At 39.6% G+C, this 19,891-nt stretch overlaps 1 protein-coding gene across 9 annotated transcripts in view; it reads right to left on the reverse strand.

The window, feature by feature from the left end:
• The window catches only part of PKHD1 (PKHD1 ciliary IPT domain containing fibrocystin/polyductin), a 250,411-nt gene that overhangs the window by 118,229 nt on the left and 112,291 nt on the right, over positions 1–19,891 (reverse strand). For 8 of the 9 annotated variants that reach the window (XR_009968457.1, XM_062638531.1, XM_062638532.1 and 5 more), the window contains exons 38-45: positions 15,051–15,258; positions 13,936–14,093; positions 12,172–12,366; positions 11,021–11,146; positions 7,845–7,978; positions 3,401–3,513; positions 2,093–2,192; positions 437–577 (exon numbers count right to left, since the gene is read on the reverse strand). Coding sequence is in view for 8 of the 9 variants with exons in the window: in XM_062638531.1 (XP_062494515.1) it covers positions 437–577; positions 2,093–2,192; positions 3,401–3,513; positions 7,845–7,978; positions 11,021–11,146; positions 12,172–12,366; positions 13,936–14,093; positions 15,051–15,258 (1,175 nt within the window). In the remaining variant the exon portion in view is untranslated. The remainder of the gene's footprint in view (positions 1–436; positions 578–2,092; positions 2,193–3,400; positions 3,514–7,844; positions 7,979–11,020; positions 11,147–12,171; positions 12,367–13,935; positions 14,094–15,050; positions 15,259–19,891) is intronic. The other variant, XM_062638533.1, reaches the window with a different exon arrangement.

Raw genomic sequence — 19,891 nt, forward strand, 5'->3', positions numbered from 1 at the left:
GCTGAAGCTCCAAGTTTCTCTGTTTCACCACCAAATTAATGCCCCTTGCAGGTGTTGCTGCTGAATCATAGAATCACAGAATGGTTTGGGTTGGAAGGGACCTTAAAGCTTATTTAGTTCCAACCCCCTGCTAGAGTCACGAATACCTTCCTCTAGACCAGGTTGCTCAAAGTCCCATTCAACCTGGCACTCTATGCTTCAAAGCATCACTGAAGGCATCATTTTTCCAAGGAGTGGAAGACAGCTGAGGGCAAACCTAACAGATCAGTGCCTAAACCTCATCTTGGAGCTGGGCTTAAGTATTTACCTTTACACACAAACTAGTTGCCATGGAGAAGGGGCTGTTCTTCAGATTGCTTTCTTTTTTCTCCAAATTCCTGTTTGAAAGGTCGCTGTGCCACTTAAGAGACATTGAAATAATTCTTGCAGTGCTTACCTTTTGCCCAATGTGTCCAGTTAAAACACTATCAGCTACAGAAGTGTTTCCCAAGCTTTCTACAATGTCAATGCCAATGCCAAAGTCTTTGCAAGCATAAATCTGGAACTTTTGGAGTTCAAGGTTGCTGCTACTGAAAATCTATATAAAAACATAATAAAGGAACAACAGTTAGAAAAACAAGTATGATTTATAATTCTGATTTACTTACAATATAATAAGGAAAGTGCAAAAACAACAAGTGTTGACCGTGTATTTAGTATTTGAGCATCTCCCCTTAATTTTTTATTTCTGCTTTAGTTAAAAATACAAAATTCTTTATATTCTGCCAACTTATTTTTGTGTTAAAAGAGAAAAGGAATAGTATGCAAGAAAAATCAAACTGAGAATCGGTAATAGGATAAAAGTGCTTTAAATATTTTGGGGTTTATTACTGGACAGAATAGAAAGGTAAAGATGTTAATGTTTGTAGCAGAAAGATGCCTTGAAAATAACTAGAGGTATTGCTTGCAGTGATCTAACAGCAATAAGACTGTTCCTAGAGGAAGTCCATGGAAAGAAGCAGAATAAACTTATTCATGTATGCTAGGTCAGTAACATAGAAAGAAATTGCAAGCTAAACTAAGAAAAACACAAAAACAAAATTGCAAAACATCCTTTCATTTTATTTCTTTTCATAGAAATAAGATTTTCCAGAAAGAAAATGCACCAGCCTGAAAAGAAAGCCCACACTGAACAATTAGACACCTTCAAAAGAAGAGCTGTAAATGGGTTAAACTATAAAACATGCCTTACAGAGAAACACATACAATCTGTTCAGGTCATCAAACAGGAGTTAAAAGGACCACAGCCTCCAAGCACTGGGAATAAAATATCAGATAATAAAGAGTGGTGTGGGTTTTTTAATCAGTGATAGGCAGAAGTTCTTCCCTGTGAGGGTGGTGAGGCCCTGGCACAGGTTGCCCAGAGAAGCTGTGGCTGCCTCATCCCTGGCAGTGTTCAAGCTCAGGTTGGACAGGGCTTGGAGCAACCTGGTCTGGTGGAAGGTGTCCCCGCCCATGGCAAGGGGTTGGAACTGGGTGAGGTTTAAGGTCCCTTTCAACCAAAACCATTCTATGGTTCTATGATTCTGTGATGGTGGGCTACAATTGCTGTGAAATGAAGCTATAAAAATTAAAATAACAACAACAAAATAAAAAGGAGCAAATTTTTAACATGGGTGAAAAAAATCCTATGGAAACCATTAGCTATATGAAAGTAACAGATCCTCTATCAAGTGCAATCTTTAAGAAGATCTCAGATGCACTGAGAGGATTTGTTTGGCTCTATGATTTAGTGGAAGGTGTCCCTGTCCATGGCAAGGAGATTGGAACTAGATGAGTGTTGAAGTCTCTTCTAACCCAAACCATTCTAAGATTCTGCAGTTATAGTGGCAGAAACATGCTATCTGATTACAGAGGACACTGGCTGCTGATGAAAGCAGCACTGATTCTGCACTGAAGCAGTAAGAACTCACATAAATTGTGTTTCTGGCTTAATCACCAAACTAGAAGCCTTCATCTGAGGGACATGGACATGCAAAAGCTGATGTCAATGTAGAGGTCATATACTTGTAAAGATCCTGAGCATTGCAGAGGACAGTCAGGACAAACATACCTGTGCTCCACCTTGACAGCTCCAGGCTCTGAAGCTGTTGAACTGAACAGGTCTGTTTGGGCTGTCTGGCAAATACTCTGGGTACACCAGCAACCCATACCTGTTTAGGAAAGAAAGGAAAGGAGACTGTTTCTTTACAGCACCTGTATTCATGAGCAGATTTTCCTATTAATCATTTCAATATCTAAAATCTTACATCTGTAACAGTTCTCTGACTGAGACTTTATCATTTAATCCAAAATCAAAACCTGGTGGATAGCAATATTTATTTTAGAGGTCTAAGCATGCCAGAGAGGCTCATCAGCTTTCAATCCACATCACCTTTAGATAAGCCTGACATGAATCTGGACAGATAAGGAATTTCCATACCTTGGATTCCTCCAACTTGGTGTGCATACTAAAGGTACACTTTCCTGAATGCAGACCTTGGTTTGACCTTCTCTGAGATTAATATCCAAATTTCCTGAGAATTTAGGTGATTCTGTCCACTGACTTTAAGTATAATACATTTTTTTACTATTGTTTCTCTTTTACGGAAGTACAGCCAAAAGCTCTAATAAATTGTCATTCCTGGATGCTGCAGGAACAGCAGTTCTATGTAACGTTTGACATCCAAACAGCATCTTTTATGCCATTAGACTAGAAAGTGATTAGTTGTTTCAATCTACTTAATTAGAGGCCAAATTCTAATAGCTGAGTGTTCATGCTGCTATGATGTAAAGCATCTTGAGGTAAGAAATACCACTCCAGGTTGTATAAGCCAGTGTCAAGTCTCTAATGGTGGCATGAAGGAGATGTTCAAAGAGGAGTGTAAGAAAGAAATAATGTACCTGTTCTCCTGAATGCCACCCTCTTCTGACCAAAATGTCTGGTATACTTTAAAATGAGCTTTCAATTCAACACATGAGCACATGCTTCAGTGTTTTGCTGTTAAATGGTTGATGACGAATTGTGTTAAATGTGGCACCTTAAACTATATCAGGATCATTTAAACGAGGTGGTAAATTGGTGGTTAACAACACTGGGAAACAGTGAAAGTTAACAAATTGGGCTTGTGCATTGAAAATTCTAGGAAACCGTTTGTAATCAGGCCCTGAAAAACAGCCCAGCCATACGCTATCAAACACTGATTCTGATCTGCTGTGGAGAACTCTGCTTACAAAAGAGGAAGCCCTAAAATCGCACAAAATTAGGGAAAAAAGAAAATCCTGAAAGGAGGGAAAAAGCCTTTTCTGGTCACTACTGCAATTAACATTAACATTACAATGCACTGAAGGAAAATCTCTTTAACCAGAAATCCCCAAGTACCTTGTGCAGGAATGAGCTACATTCTCACTGAAGGACAGGAGAGGCATTTTGGATGGTCTCTCAGGAGAGAGATGAAACAAATAGCCATACCCAGCAGCACACACTGTGTTACCCTGCAGAGAAACATATGTGACTATGAAAAATGATTACAACAGATTTCTGGAAATTAAAATAAATTTAAGAAAAACCCATAGTAAAATTGCAGCTGAAATCCATTCAAAGTCTCCTTAAGTCTGGCTGGTAGAAACTGGTACCTTGCTTCTGTGTCCTCAGTCTTGTCCTGTTTTACTCTGTGGGCCAGTCTTCAAAAAACTGTTCTCAAGAATAGAAACAATAGACAGTTTGTTTCAATAGAAACAAATGGCAGAAAATTTCAGTATGAGTGTGGTGAGGCCTTGGCACAGGTTGCCCAGAGAAGCTGTGGCTGCCCCATCCCTGGCAGTGTTCAAGGCCAGGCTGGACAGGACTTGGAGCAACCCAGTCTGGTGCAAGTGAGTTATTTGAGTTATACACAGTGGTTTACGAGCTTTTCTACTCTAGGGAAATAAACTTCTCTTACCTGATTCATTTGGACAGCAGCCAAACCTAGATGGTTTTGGATGGTGCCCATGGTGCCCATATAGCAATGTTTTCACATGCACATCTCAGCACAGTCCCTCTCACCTACCTTAGATGTGTAAAAGTTTTATGCTAAAGTCCAGACTGGTAAACTTAGGCTCCCTTTCCAGGGAAAACATAAGGCATATGTTATTCTTCTGCATGGGGCAGAGGTAAATTCTTCTGGTCTATCCTTAGATAAGATTATTTGTTCTCTGGAGCTATCCAGTTCTCCAAGCGGACTCTAAGATGATCTTTTTTTCAGCTATAAGAAAAGCTTGTTCTCTAAGATCAGGACTGACACCCACCACTGCCATTCATAGTCACTGGACAGTGTTAAAACACTAATGACTTTTTGGTCCCTTATGGTCCAAATCAAAGCTGAGCCTGGTGACCTAGAGGTGAAAGCCTCCATATACAAATTACTTTCTTCTGACCCATCCAAGTGTGTTCCCTGCAGTCGTGATCTCTGACATCTGTCAAGCAACAAACTATCAATACCCAAAGCACTGCTTTGTCTGTCCCCTGGTAAAACTGCTGCTTTTTCTGAAAGCACAGCCACAGACCCTTTTCCTTTAACAAAATACTTCTGCAGTCCAGTCACATTATTTGCAGGATCTTTTACTTATGATTCCAATCCCGTGTTCTACAGATGATTCATAAGGAAAAACCTGCATATTTATTCAGCCAGCTAGTGGCTGGAGGGCAGGGGTTTTAGGCAAGCGGGGAATTTTGTGTGGAAATCAATTCTTTGTGGAAGTCAGTGTATTACGAACATCCATGCAACCAAAATTCCAGAGAGAAACTACCTTTCTGAGCATGCCAAATACCTGCAGGTATTCATTGCAAGTCAGTAAAATAAAGTGGCTGACATTTTAAGTGTTTCTTAACTGTACAACACTGCTAATGTAAATATTTCATGAATTTCTTTTAGATAGTTAGAACTTAAACTGTTGACAATAAAGATGACATAAAAGCTCTACAGAGTGTGCCCAGCACCTCTCCCTTAGTTTCAAAACCTGGCAGGATGCAAGCAGTACCCCCAGTGGGTTCTCTTGAATGTGTGCTCACCTTGCAAATGGTTTTAGAAAAGATCTCAGTAGGGATGAAATGCTGAGAAACAATTGACATGGAACAGATGTAGCCTCCCCTCTTTAGCACCGTGGAGAATGGCTTTGTTGGGTGGTACTGGGAGACAAACTCATTTGTCAATGGTGTGACCATCAGTGACTCCTCTGACATGGAAACACAGGCTGGTCTCCACCCTGTTCATTCATTTAAGCTTTTTCCTGGTCCTCAACACCACAGCAAGAAAGGAAAGGAAGGATGTTTGTCGAATTTCTCAGGCCCAGTCTGTATATTGTTGTCTGCATGTTGGCTCTGGGATTTAAGGGCATTGAATGCTTATGAAGAGGAAGCTACTATGAAAGGTCCAAGACCCAGTGAGTCCAAGGGAACCAAGAGGAAAAGATAAAAAAACATTTTCTATTCCTGCACGCAGAAAGAAAACCAGGACTATAAGGCATGCCTTTCAGTAACATAAGAGCCAATATCAAAGAGGAGCATCTTCAGTTCATGCTGCTAACATCTAAAAGGCAAGAAACCAGTCTACTAATGAAATTGTATTAAGACACTAAAAATTAATAACCAGGGCTTCCATACTTTACTAAAAAAAAGCCTAACACAAACTAATCTTGTAATAACCATTTTCCACTTATACTATATGAGTATAAAATTTTATCTAACAGCCTGATTCACAAATGCACTTGAGAGCTTAAGTCAAATGGAAACCAGCGGGAACTGGGTCTCCAAATGTCTTTGCAGGCTCAGGTTTGAGTGACTGCTGTCCCAATTTCAACACTGCTTAGGAGATCACCAATTTTTGAGGAAATTTTAGCTCTTCAGTCACCCATGCAAATTTAGGCTCCCAAGTAAATTGAGGAGCTATGAAAATATTATTGAAGGACTCACCAAGCAAACACAAAACCTAACAATCTCTTAACATTGACATCTAGAGGAGGAAAATTCTATATTCCATTTCATGGCCTGGAAACCAGGGAATGAGAAGATGAGCCTTTCCCATTCAAACCTCCTTATTAAATTACCTAAAAAGCAATGTCCAGTTCTTGAGCCATTCAATCAGTTAAAAGGTGCTGAAACTCTGTAACATCATGATGCTGGTCCTGGACCAGTATCCCTTGCATTTAATGATTAATACTGTACTAAGAAAAAGTCCACAAGACACAAGTGTCTTGCCTGGAAGACGTGTGACTTTTTCTCATAATATCCCTGTCCTTTCACGTCTTTTGTTGAGCACTGCTAGGTGCTGTAGAACAGTAAGTGCAACTAATAACAATTTTAAGCTAGGTAACTTCCTCATATTTTTCGTTTGTTGCTGAAATACCTCAAATAGCCCACTCTGAGAGACCGATGACAATGAGGTTTATCAGCAACCCTCCAAGGGCCATCTGTTATTCTGCCTTGAGTAGCACACATCTGGAGAGCAGACTTAACCTCAGTGTTCAGGTATGCAGCCACAGATGCAGCTTTGGGGTTATCTATGAAGACATGTGAACCAAGAGAGCTAAACAAATGTGCTAAAAACCAACCACAGTCAGTTCACACGTACCCATAGAGATAATTGAAGTAAACCTTTTCAAAAGCTGAGCCAATGGCGATCAAGTAGGTAGCTCCAGGGTAAGTCAGTGCATGATAGTACAAAAGTCTGTGTTTAGCAGAGCTGAAATTCATGTGATTCTGCCTAGTTGTTGTTTTTTTAACCATATTTGATGGTCTTAAAAATGATAAATATGCCCTTGAGGGAATTGCATAAAAGTTCTCTCCTTCTTCCTAAGTAATATCGTCTTCATTCTAACATAGGAAATGTGTTGGTCTCTTTTTCACCTTCAAATTTAGGTGCAATTCTTTCCTCTTGGAACAGAAGCCCAGGGGCAACTAGGTCTTCACATACTGTTAATAATTGATTTGGTTTCGGTGGGTTAGTAATAGAACAGGTTCAGATTTATTTTTTTAATGAAAATGTGCATTTTTCACAACTGAAACAGTGCTAAGAAAGGTCAGTTTCAATGAAATTCCAGACTTAAAATAGTTGAGAAGGATTAATGATTTGAAATCATATTTTTTTCCATGAAAGTCTTAAAAGTAACTCTTTATTCTAAAATGTAAGCGACTTGAACAAGACAAAAATGTATGAACTAAAAGAAAGCATCAGAGAATTAGTGAATAAAAAGATTTTTACTGCACTCAACTTTTTGATGTGAGGGCTTTTTGAGATTTCAATATTTTATCACTATTTAGAAAACAGAAGCTTCATTTCTTTTAAAATCAATGTCATTTTCATAGAACAGGGAACACGTTCGCCTTCTCACCCTGAAATGTAAATCTTGGACTGTACATAAGTTGTCATTTTATACCCAGACAGGGGCACATTTGATATAGCTGAGTGTTCATGTGCTTGTCATCAGTCCATTAAAATTGAAATGATTTTTTTTTTTTTTTTAAATTCTAAAGAAGCTGAGCCTAGGCATTTTCCCAGTTTTTATGAATCCATGAGTATTAAAAAATAAAGTTTCCCAGGATGAAGGATCTCACTGCAATATTTTGTTCCACTCAAGTGCTGTAAAATATTCAGTAATAAATTTGCCCATGAATACAATTTATTTTGTAATATACACTTGTTTCAATATCCCACCACAAGCATAGTTTCTGACAGCTCAGCCAAGAATGAAACATTGTGTATATGATCTCCCAGAAAAATGAATCTCCTTGTTTTCCTAATATCTTTGATTAGAAAGGAAACATTTGGTTTTATACATGTACTTCTTACCTTGATGTGGTTGGCAGGAGCCCTGATGTATATCCCTGCTGGTGACAGTGTCTCAATGTTGGATAAACCATCGGTTCCAGAAAGGCTAATCACTATGTTGTTATTGACACTGTTCCCCTCTTCGAGGCCCTCTCCTTTAAGAAAGAAAAAACAGCTCAACACAGTGGTGCCCAGCATAGAAAAGGAAAGATTGTGCTCTTCAAAAATATCAGAAGCCACAATCAAGAGCTGATCACCATTGTAAACATGATAAAAAAACCAGCTTCTGACACAAAAAGCTTAGACTTTACCAAGATAAAAACAATCAGGGAAAGGAATGCTGTAATACATATCCTACAAGGAAGCAACAGAGACAGTGATTCTGCAATTCAATATGCAAAAGGCCCTGTACCAGGTGCTATATATGAATACAACACCAGACATACTGTACCACAGGTTTGTGGAGAGAATTTATAAAAGGGATACCATAAAGCACATTTACAGTTGGAAAAAGAGAGATTCATAACGGGGAAGCAACTCACCTATGCACAGCATACACAGGTCTGCTTCTGGCAGTACAAGAATTAAAAGTCCTGTCTATCTATCGATCTATCTCATCTCCTGTGTCTGCATCCACTATCTTACTCACCTCTTAGAAAATTTCAAGATAGACTTAAAATCACCTGATACAGCTCTGCACAGAAGTGGGAGGTTTCCCCCCCTAAACAATGAAATAGGAGAAGATAAAGGAAAAATCAATCAACCAATTGATCATACAACTCAGAGTCATGGGGGTGCCCCAGCTCTAGTAATAAAGTAAGAAATAATAATAATAATAGTTAAAAACAGAAATATCTTTTTAAATGACACCATAAAGAAATGTGCCACCAAACAGCAAAAAAGTGTACAGTCCTATATAAACCAAGTCCAAACCAGGAGACATCAACGTAACTCCTGCTACTCTAGTGTTTTGGAAGCAGAATAAAAAGTGGAACATCTCTGTTTGTCCCACACTAGGAGCAAATAAAACCTATTTAGTTTTGTTTATCAAACTGTCCTGGGTTCAGCAGTAGCAGTCAATTTTTCTCCTTCTTGGTAGCTGGTGCAGTGCTGTGTTTTGACTTCCAGCCTGGGAACAGTGCTGGTGATACCGATGTTTTCAGTTGTTGCTAAGTGATGTTTACCCTGACCAAGGACTTTGTGAGGCTCATGCTCTGCCAGGGAGGGCAAGAAGCCGTCAGGAAGCAGAGACGGGGCGCCTGACCCAGGCTAGCCAAAGAGGTATTCCATACCACAGCACGTCATGCCTGGGGAGGGTAACTGGGAGTTACCCAGAAGGACACAGGGTCTTCTGGGTCTGACTTGTTTCTTGGCTGGTGGTATCGTGTTCTCTTCCCTTGTTATTTTCTCTTATCATTGTTGTCATTGGTGGTAGCGGTGGTGATTTGTGTTGTACATTGGTTGCTGGACTGTTCTTGTCTCAGCCCATGGGAGTTGCACCCTTTTGATTCTCCTCCCCATCCCTCCGGGAGTGGGGAAGGGAGAGCGCTGTGGGGGGGGGTGGCTCTATTGCTGTCAGCCCGGCACCACTCACTGGGAGTGAGTGAACAAGCTGTCTGGCTAGGGTTTAAACCACAACACAAACATAAATTATTATCTGCAAATATACCTGCTCAAGTTCAACTCCAAGTATAGATTCATTCTCCAATCATTATTACCCCAAATGTAAGCTACTTCACAGGAAACCCTATGTCCTTTGGTTTTGGGACTGACAGTAATTATTTTCAGCCTTCTTCTCTGTCTTCTGATCTTTTCTCCAGTTTTGGAACAAGATCCATTTAGGAAATGTTTTCTTTCCAGGCTGTATTTACTACAAACACTGCCACTACCAGAGCATGCACAGGATCCTAAAGCAGTCCTTTTGACAGCGATATAGGTTTTTGAGGTGACATGAAAGGTCTTGGCTTCCAAGCTGAGACCTGGTGTGTCAATTAATTTTAAGCCCAGAGCGACTTTTTATGACAGTCTTGCAAACCTCCTGGAAATAAGGGTTTTAGATGAAATCACTGAGGGAGTCCAATTCTGGTGCTGCAAATAGTCAGCTATAATAAATATTCCTTCACAGGCAACAAAATGATATATAAATTCATCCATCAGACCCTCTGGAGCTGCTGACAGTGAAGCCATTAAAGACATTTGGGGATAAGGTGTATTCAGGCTAAAACCTCAATGGAAACATTCAGTACAGCCCACAGTCCTTTAACTGAGACACATGTCCTTGCACGAGTGAGCCAAGGCATGCTGGCATGTTGGAGATCTTGTTCTGCTTCCCCAGGGCCACAAGGGCTCTCTGCATCACCTTGGGCAAGTAGTTACAACTCTCTGAGCCAGCTCTCTTAATCTGCAAGATGTGTATGATCTCTCTCATTTTATAGCCTCTTCTGTTTAAATCATAATCTATCACTTCTCATTATGTTTATGCACAGGACCTAGCATAGGGACTCGCTGCATGTGTAGAACTGCAGGATCAAGACTGAAGGCTTTTTTTTCCTCCCTCTGTTTATCTTAAAATTGGTCATTTTTATCCCGTCTCTGATGGAAAACAAAATTTGAGCTATATCTTTAGGTATTCAGGCAACGTGAGATCCCAGCAGAAGATGCTGCAAGTCAGTCTCCTGATGGTTAGTTAGGAGAAATATTTTGGTTTTTAACATTTTTGTTGCTCCAAGCTCCCATTTATTTGAGTGCTAAATCCTCTGCTTAACTTTTAACATATGCTTTCACTCCATTATCTTCTGTCAAATGACTGAAGCTAAAGGTAAGTATGCTCTTAAATGCTTCACTGAACTGGGGTCTTAAATATTGCATGATGGTGCTCTTCCAAAGGCAGATAAATCAATGCACCAAAAAAGTCACCATTCACTTGTACACTTTAAGAAAAAGAATCCAAATAAAATAAAGACTGACCTGAGGAAATAGAGAATGTATGGTTCAATGGAAATAGCTGCAAGAAGTTGCCTGTGGAATCATGGCAGCTTTATTCCAAATTCACCAATACTAGAAAATGCAGATGATGTGATTAAAGTTCTCAGAGTGCAGTTAAGGATCTGCCCTTCTTTCCTCCAAAAGCATTTCATGAAAATGGTAATCAGCTCATGTTGTTGTTACATGTATTGATATTTTCCTACTTCACTTACCCAGCAGAACCCCATGGCCTGAAATGTTACAGAAAACATTACTGTCCACACTAAGGTTTGAGATCCCAGTCAGACGGAGTCCTTGTCCAAAGGAGTCCAAAACACAACAGCCACGTATGTAAGAGTCTGGAAAGAAATGAGTGCTGTGAGCAAAAAGCACAGTGTAGCTTGAGGGTTGAGAGAGTTTTATACTAGCTCGTCATTGACGATGTGTAATTAATCCTTTTGGCTTTAGCTGCCCACCTGTACTCATTCAAACAATTCCAACAGGCAGGAATTGCTGAGATGGGCACAGTAGAGAAGAGGGACCTTGAAGGCAGAAATGTGTTAATGGAGATGGCTCACTGTTCTGAGGAAGGAGGAGATCCAGTGAAAGGAGAGAATTGGATTCCAGAGTCGAAATATGAGTTGATTGAAGTTATGGATGTTTGAAGTGGGATTGAAGGAGAGGAAGAGCATCTCAGAAGGGCAGTGAGCACAAGGCAGGTATTTTGTACACCTTTTCTAGCCAGTAACGGTGACATGCCCACTGCACTCCAGGATCATGGTCAGTGCTACCTTCTGACACCAGGAAGTCAAGATCCTCAGACAGTGACAAACATGTCATAGGAAAGGCAAAAGGCTGGATTAGCTGGAGGCAGAAGCCCCATACAGTACCCTTAAGACATTATTTGAGCCCACCTAATTTGCTGCTATAACCACCAGTCATCAGAGCCCTCATTGCCACATCCACAGGAATGAATTTTGCACTTATCACAGAGAAAATCAAAAGAACTTAATATGTTCCTTAATCTTCAGGTGACAGAATTAAATTTTGGTCTATGGAACCACACAGCCTTGAGCCACCTCTGGGCTCCCTCACAGTGTATTAGCTCATTCATTTCCAGAGCTAGAAGCAGCATGCCAACTCAGAGGTGTGGAATCAAAATGAAATATTATTTTAGGAAGAAGCTGTCCAGAGATGCAAAGGAACTAAAGTACCTTTAAGCACTCTATCAAGTTTCACATGGGCTTAGATTACAGGTGAGTTTTTCTCATGTTTACTGATCCACTTCGTCATCTAACCGGAGAGCTGAGCAGGTTTTGAGGATATCTGCCCCAGCTTTGGGCAGGAAAAGGTGAACACGTGAGACCGTTCAGGCCCAACTCACCTGCCATCTTTGCACTGCCAACAACAGTGAGGGCACTGCAGTGCTGCCGAAATGCTTGGCCCATGTGGCGGAATTGGACCCCTTCCACCTGAAGCTGAGTTGCCTCCCCCTGGAAGGCCTCCACAACCAGGATGGCCCCCAGGTCCCGAGCTCCCAGATGCCTCTCGCTTCGCTTGTACAGACACCTGGAGCCACCTAGAATACAACCAGGTGTGAGCTGTCAGTGTTACTTCTCTGTGGTGACCACAGGATGTGCAGGGTGACCCAACAAACATCATGGGACGCGCCACATTGACTCAGTAAGATCTCCAGCAGTGATCTAAAACATGGGACCAAGGACAAATAGCCCCAGGCAAGTGTATTAGATACTCCCTTTAAATACCCTCATGGTTCCTTTCCTAAGAGTCTGGACATTTTTAGAGGAACATATATTAAAACCAGCAGGAAGCTGTGGTAGTTTTATGCCTTGGAAAGTTTCTTGTGTTCAATTTTAAATAGTCCTATGCATGGGGAAGATGGATTTGACATTGATTTACTGTGGGTGAGATTCGTGAAAAGGGGATTTGGCATGGATGTGCTGAACTAAACTGAAATGAGAACATTTTGAAATTCCTTTAAAACTCTTGCTCTCCTGGTTCTGCCTGCAGATGGATATGGAGCTTTTACTACCCCTAAAGACAAGGAAATTAAGTCACAGGGCTAGAGAAAGCATTGGCATTCCTGAAAGACATCCTTCAACAGATGTGTGCTTGGGATATTTTAGTATGACAGGATTCAGGCTATGAATGAGCAACTTGGAAGCGTTCACTGGAAGCGTAGAGGAGATCTCAAATTCCAGCACTGCCTGCTTATGCTCAGTAATGTTCATTTTTCTTTCAAAGAAGGTAAATTAACCACAAAAAACACTGCTCACTCGTCTTCTGGTGACTCCTCTGAAAAATCCTCCTACCCTTTAACTCAAATAAAACCCTCAAACGGCTAGCATATTTCAGACTATATTTATGAGTTCCACAGAAAATGGACCATAAATCCATGAGTAATATAAGCAGTTGGCTGCTGGATATCAAATGAAGTCTGGTGTCACAGTCTGAAAGCCCAAGGCATTTTATTTTAAAGGAAACCTTACACCTGGGTTGCCAGATAACCTAACTCTGCTTAAATTATAATTGCTGTGTCTGATTCTGCTTTCTCATCAGCTGGTGTAAATCAGGAAGCCACCTGCCAAATTTCATGGTGTATCATACAGGTAAAACTAAAGGAGAACCAAGATACCTGACATTTGTTACTATATGCTACAAGAAACCACCACCTGTTATTTTTTCTCGGTATCCCTAAACACAAAACAACATCTCAATATTTTACACTGAAGAGTACAAACAGCACAGGGCTGTTTTGTTTTTCCTTTTTCTTAAAGTGACTTAATAGTAAACACAATTAAAAATTTAATGTATTATGTACACTGAAACATGTTTTCAGAAGATGCTTTCTTTTCTACACCCTTAGGCTCAGGCAAAATTAAAGGGTCTTTCCCAAGATGGCTTGAAACAACAGTGTGAAAATAATACATCTGAGATATTAGCATGAAAGGGAGTTCAGCTCTCGAGATTTCACACTTCAATGTCAAACAATGCCACTTTGCTGGCATTGGTATGTCTCAACGTTATGCTATCAAGAAAGAGTTCTAATACACAGTAGCACCACAATGTGATTTTAATGGAGCTATTTTCCTTCTCAGTACATTTATGCAAGAAAAGACCTCCTCACCTCTTGTAACACCTGCTTTTACACACTGTTTGAGATGTGACATCCTCTCCATTGTGACATTTCCTTGAACAACAACCCTTCTGCTAATCAGTGCCACCAGAGCACTCAAAGGCAAACCTTGGCCATTCACCCATCCTTCTCCAACACTGTGGGAGTATCTAAGGAAAAACACAAAAAAGACACAAAAACATCTACACCTGCCAGGGGACAATAATGATGCTTACGCTAAGTTTATAACTGCAATTGCCCAAATTCAGAGCTTGTTTCAGTCCTTTTCTTTCTATGGACTGTGGTCACATCCACTGTGTTTGCATATATAGGCTAAATATATTTTTCTTGGCTAATGTTTACTTTCATCTTTTTGGCTTTCAAGCTCACATATTTTCCTTATATTATGTATATTTATAACAAAATATTTCAGGCTTTGAATTTTCTTCCCAGAACATATTTGTGTGAAAACCATCAATACTTTTATCCTCAAGACCCAAATATTCCTGAAAATGATACCATTAATCTTCCTGTGCGTTGGAGTTGGTTTGCTCCCAAAGAGTAAAACATTTCAACACCTGGGCTCCAGGTGATAATGAGACGCAGTACAGTTTGTCCCAGATCTCCATGCACAGAAGACAATGAGAACATAAGGCAGTGAAACTACCACTCACTGGAAACTTGGAAGCAGTATTTCCAAACTGAAGTAATTAACTTTGAGTGTGCTGTTAATCAGCTTAAGAAAATCAGTCAAGAAGAGACGATTTTGGTTTTTTTTTAAGAAGTTAGACATTTTTGTGAAAAAAAATTACACTTTCTCAAGAAATGACAAAGAAATTTCTTTGTCAACCCTATGCAGAGGCCACTGGACTTTACTCATCATCAGTGTTTTCTGCTTCAAAGGTTTTCTGAGTTCATGGTAATGATAAGGAATTTAACCATAGTCAGAAACATTCAGGATTGAGCATCCACTAGCTTTAGGGGGAGGAAGAAACCCAAATATCTCTGACCACTTTTGTTAAAGGGATTTATATAGTTATTATGTCCCACAGGAAACAGCAAATCTTCACTTTGATCACATTTTCCCTGGTTTAGTGTAGAAATCCCCTTGGCCCTTGAAAGAATACCTGAGTGGCGATCTAAGGTACAGGTCCGTGTTATTTACAGACTCAATAACAGCCATTTCTTCTTGTTGCTGCACATCTCCGAGGCCTGTCCTTCCCACCACTATTTCATCACCAGGCTGCCAGTCAACAGGTTCCTGGAGCACTAATCGTGTGTCATTAGCATGAGCTGATGATTTCAAGTGTGTGAAAGATACTTGGGGCATCCAGCCTCAAAAAAAAAAAAAAAAGAAAAAAATTAAAGCAAGTCAATCAACATCAAAAAACAGGAGCATCATGCTTAGAAATCACTGCCTCATTTGGATCATCCCATAGTTATTAATTTCTTTCTGATGATGTGTAAAAGAAACAGATTAATGCTATGGAAAAGGGCTTCTGCACATCTGCTTGGATCAGGAATGCAGTGTTTTCCAAATGACATCTTCATTTCGTATCTTTTGTCTTTATTGGTCCCAAAAAAAAAGCTGAAGAAAACACACTCAATATAAGTTTGCTCGGCTGATGGTTGCTCATGTGAGGAATACCCTCTTCTTAAGCAACCTTTATAACCAACAAAAAAAAAAAAAACACTCTCTGCAGGGACCGTTATCCATCTGTGAGTGCCAAAAGCAATTTGAATTATCAGCTTCTCCAGTCTAGTGTCCAAAATGACATGAATCTAGACCTATAAGTAATTTGTGTTCACAAAACCAAATGCTTCTGTTAGCAACATTTCAGTAACATAGGTATAGACAAATATCACTACTTTCAAAAACTTTAAGAGTGACTAGATTGCTCAGCTAGCAGCATGAGGTGTTCTTGACACTGTCTCTGCTGGAGGATACAAAATAAGGGGTCATTTTTTGAAATCTTGGGTTAAGAAAAAAAAAAAGATATTTTTATCAAATCTTGGCCAATGCATTATTCAAAAAAATTGTTAGTAAGGGAATTGAAGACCTCCCTCATTTTTTTCCACACCAGTTTTTCTTTTAAAAATAAGAAAGTTAAAAATGTAAAAACTCCAATATCTTCCTTAAAAATTAAAGAAAAAAAGAAGTAGGTGTTTCATGTGAAAAGAATTTCCTTCAGCCTATTTCATCCAAAAGTGGAAATAACAAAATAACTACACATGCTATTTTAAATGTTTTAACTTTGGGACATTTTCCCAGAAAACTTTACTCTCAGAAAACACTGCTAAACCATATTTTTGGTGAGGCCTTGATCTGGCCGGACTAGAAAACACATTTTCAACCTTATGGTGAAGTGAAGGCCCGTGGGGCTGAGATACAGGTTTGGCAAGCAGTGTGGGTAAGGTCAGCAGGATGAAGAGGAGCCCTTTCATCGCAACCTTAGGCCACCAGTGGAAGGCAATAGCAAGGCTACAACTGCAGTTTTCCAAATTTGCTCTTCTTCAGTGGGCATACTACCAAGCCTGTGTACAAAAAGCCCCAGCTATTCAACGTCTTGCCATTTCACTCTCCCTTTTACACTTCTTTCCTTTACGCTTATTAAAGTTTGTTTTAACTCCTGACATTGCTTGTTCCCTAACCGGCTTTGGAACAGATTGGTCCAGTGAGATCCAACACGATGAACACCATCAGGGGAGAGTATGTGCCTCATACACCCACCTTTAGTATATTTCTCCTTCCATCCTTTGCAATAGATCATAATTTACCTTTAGCCCACAGCAAGTTATTGTCCTCCCTGGCTGTACTATAGAAAAGTAATAACACCAGAAATCACTGAGGGTAGAGGTTGCATCCAATAAATCATTCTCAAATTATTTTAAGCAAGCTTCTCTCTATATATATCCTGTTTCACTTTCTTGTTGCTTATAGTCTGGCGTTCCGATTCATTCCTTAATGAAGATGCAAATAAAGAGTGGCACCTACAAGTCAGTAAATTCATTGTAGAATGACAGAAGGAAGAATCAAGTGTTTAGAATCTGTCATCTTGAAGTACATTTGAGCACCTGCTCTGTGTGTCATGATGGTCACCTAAACCTAGCTGAGATACTTCTGGCTTATTTTCTTTTCTTTTTTCTTAAATCAGACTTGAAATTTCTCAACCTACAGCTAAGTGAATCTCCTAAACATCCTTCATTTAATGTGCTTCAGTTCTTATCATGGAACTGGTTTGGAATGCATCAAATGGATTTCCTTCAAATAAAACTAATGCAGAAGCTGTAATACAGTAGGACATATAATACACTTCATGTGTTAATAGAACAAGACTGGAATGACTCTACAGCAGCCTCCGAAATACGTATAGTGTGGACGCTGCATCCTCAGCACCTACATCATTTGCTCTACAGATCTGCTTTTATTGGGACAGTTTTCTAGTGTAGACACAGCAAAAGCCCACCTTGCCATGCTCATGAGTACAGACATCAAAAATTTTCCCTGTGAGATCTCATCCTCAACACAGCTTTAGCCTGCTCAAAAAAATCCTTCTCTTGATGTCAGCCTATGCACATTCTTTTACTAACAGCAGTCTCATCATCTTTATTCATTTACCTTCTTTCATTGAGTGATCCTCGTGAATTTTTAGGACTCACATAAAAACGAACAACTGACAGCAGCCATCTGCATGTTGAGCAGCAGACAATTTTTCTGCATCTCTGGACATTTTGTTTATAGTACTGATTTGTGTGCATATGTTAATGTGTGTTTGTGTTCATCTGTGGCCAGACACACAACTGACTCCCGTTGTGTACATCTGTCACACATATACTACAGCAACACTGCTGGGCAACAATTCTTGTCATTAAGAGGTGCAAACCATCATTCTGCATTCAAAATATGCTCAAATAGAAAAGGTTTGTTTCAGGCTGTTCTCCAAGCTTTGAAACAAAATTTCTTTTAAGAAAACATTCTCAAGGTGTCTGTTTTTTTTTATTTCTCCCAGAAGAAGAGTATTCAAGGACCCAAACACACACCTTTTTTGTTTTCCTTCTTTTTTCTTTTTTTTTTTGTTTGTTTTGATTTTTTTACTGTGCTCCCTTTCTCCCATTTCACATTTTGTTTTCTCTATTTTCCTGATGATTCATGTGGGGTGATGCACAGGTTTTGGTCAGCAATACTTTTCTTGTCAAGTCACCAATGAGAGAACATAAGTGAGGCTTCTTTGCCTTTACTATAACATATTCCTAACGCTGTTTTGGTGGGATCCTATCATATACCCAAACAGAAACGTACCACACTGTTCCTTGAGTAGTTATTATCCACTGATGTTTAAATCACCCATTCCCCTTTCTAGGAAAAAAAAAAAGTACAGCTGGTAAACATAAAATTTCACTTTTTTAAGATAAAAAGTATACATAGCGACCTATATCTGACATAATTCGAATTATGGGAAAATATGCAACCCCTTGTTCTTCAACTTTGGTATCAAACAGGTTTAAACAAAGGTAGCTTGGAAAAGAGCACAACACACACCAAGCCCCTCAGTCATATCACAGGTTTCTGTAGTTGACTTGATTTAGTTTGAAGACTGTGAATTGGTATCAGGTCCTTAAACATGTCATTTTGGGTATACAATTGGTCTCTAGTTGCTGTTCCAGAATGACACTGGTCTGACTACAGTCTCATATCATATCTGCCAGACCTCCATATATAACTTGGCGTACCAACACAGGGTGCCTGAAATGATCCTTATATTAACACTCAGGTAACTGAACAGCCAAACATCTAGCAGACAGTCAAATCAAACTGCTTCTTCTTGAAGTTTCCAGGTCTCTGCTCACCTACCAGGGGTGGGCTGACTGGATAGGATACACCACTTTTCAAGGATACTCATGCACCCAGCTTTTAAATGGGGAGGTGAAATACGCTGATGAACATCCTGGGAGGGAATGAGCTCCAGCTGGGAGATAATTTTCATTTCGCATAGGCCTTCTCCAGATTCTTTCCTTTAAAGTACCAACAAACTCTCTACAAAGACCATGAACTGCTAAAAATGGTTCCCTGGAACAAAATCCCCTGTCCCTGTGGTCTGTCTGCAAGACCACTTTCTGAAGGCTCAGAGACCTCTTTCTTATTTGCCCTTGAAAAGAAAGTCTATTTCAGATAAAGCATGCAGGATTCATGAAATAACCTTCAGTGATTAGGACTGAGTTGTGCAACAGGTAAATAAATGACTTGTTTGAGAATAGAAGGTTTAAAAGACCAACAGCTGTGGTATATTTAAATTATTTCTTAAAAAATAAAAGTACTGCAAGCAGAAACACTCAAAAGTGCTGAAAAATAGATGAATCTGTATGAGTCCTTAATTACTGAGCTCATTTTTAATAATTAACTGTGCTCAGATTGGAAAAATCCACAGTTTTAGACCTAAAGCAGAAGTGCCTTCATGTTCAAGAGACAGGACAGAGCCTTTAGACTTGAAATGCTATTGCTGACAAAGCAAGAATTGAACATTTTGTTAAATGACTTGACAGAAACACTCTTAAATATTGAGCAGAGCAGACTTGTGCTATCAAATTGCAAGGGACTTGGAAGAAAATTGTAAACTGAATTAATCACAAACTGTAGCACAAGGAACATATTTGCACCAGGACCTTGGTATATGCTTCTTATTAAAAGCATGATGCAAAGATGCAGTCTTGTATAGACTGGCAAAATTATTAAGAACAAGGCAATTCTGATGTGTACAATGCCATTCTCTTTTCCATGTCAAATAGAGAAGAAAAATAGTGTAAATCAAATTCCTTCTAGTACCTACAGCAAAACATTTTCTAAACCTATGTAGGATACTATGGGGGTTCACTAACTGATTTAACCGAACCTGAAGTATAGTTCAACCGGAGATGAGAATTTGACCTCTTAAGAGGTCAAATTAATGTGATTCTACTCAGAATCACATCA

This window comes from Pezoporus occidentalis, unplaced genomic scaffold, assembly GCF_034315485.1.
Source record: "Pezoporus occidentalis ecotype Australia unplaced genomic scaffold, CSIRO_AGI_Poc_V1 ctg57, whole genome shotgun sequence".
In the NCBI taxonomy this organism is placed as follows: domain Eukaryota; kingdom Metazoa; phylum Chordata; class Aves; order Psittaciformes; family Psittacidae; genus Pezoporus; species Pezoporus occidentalis.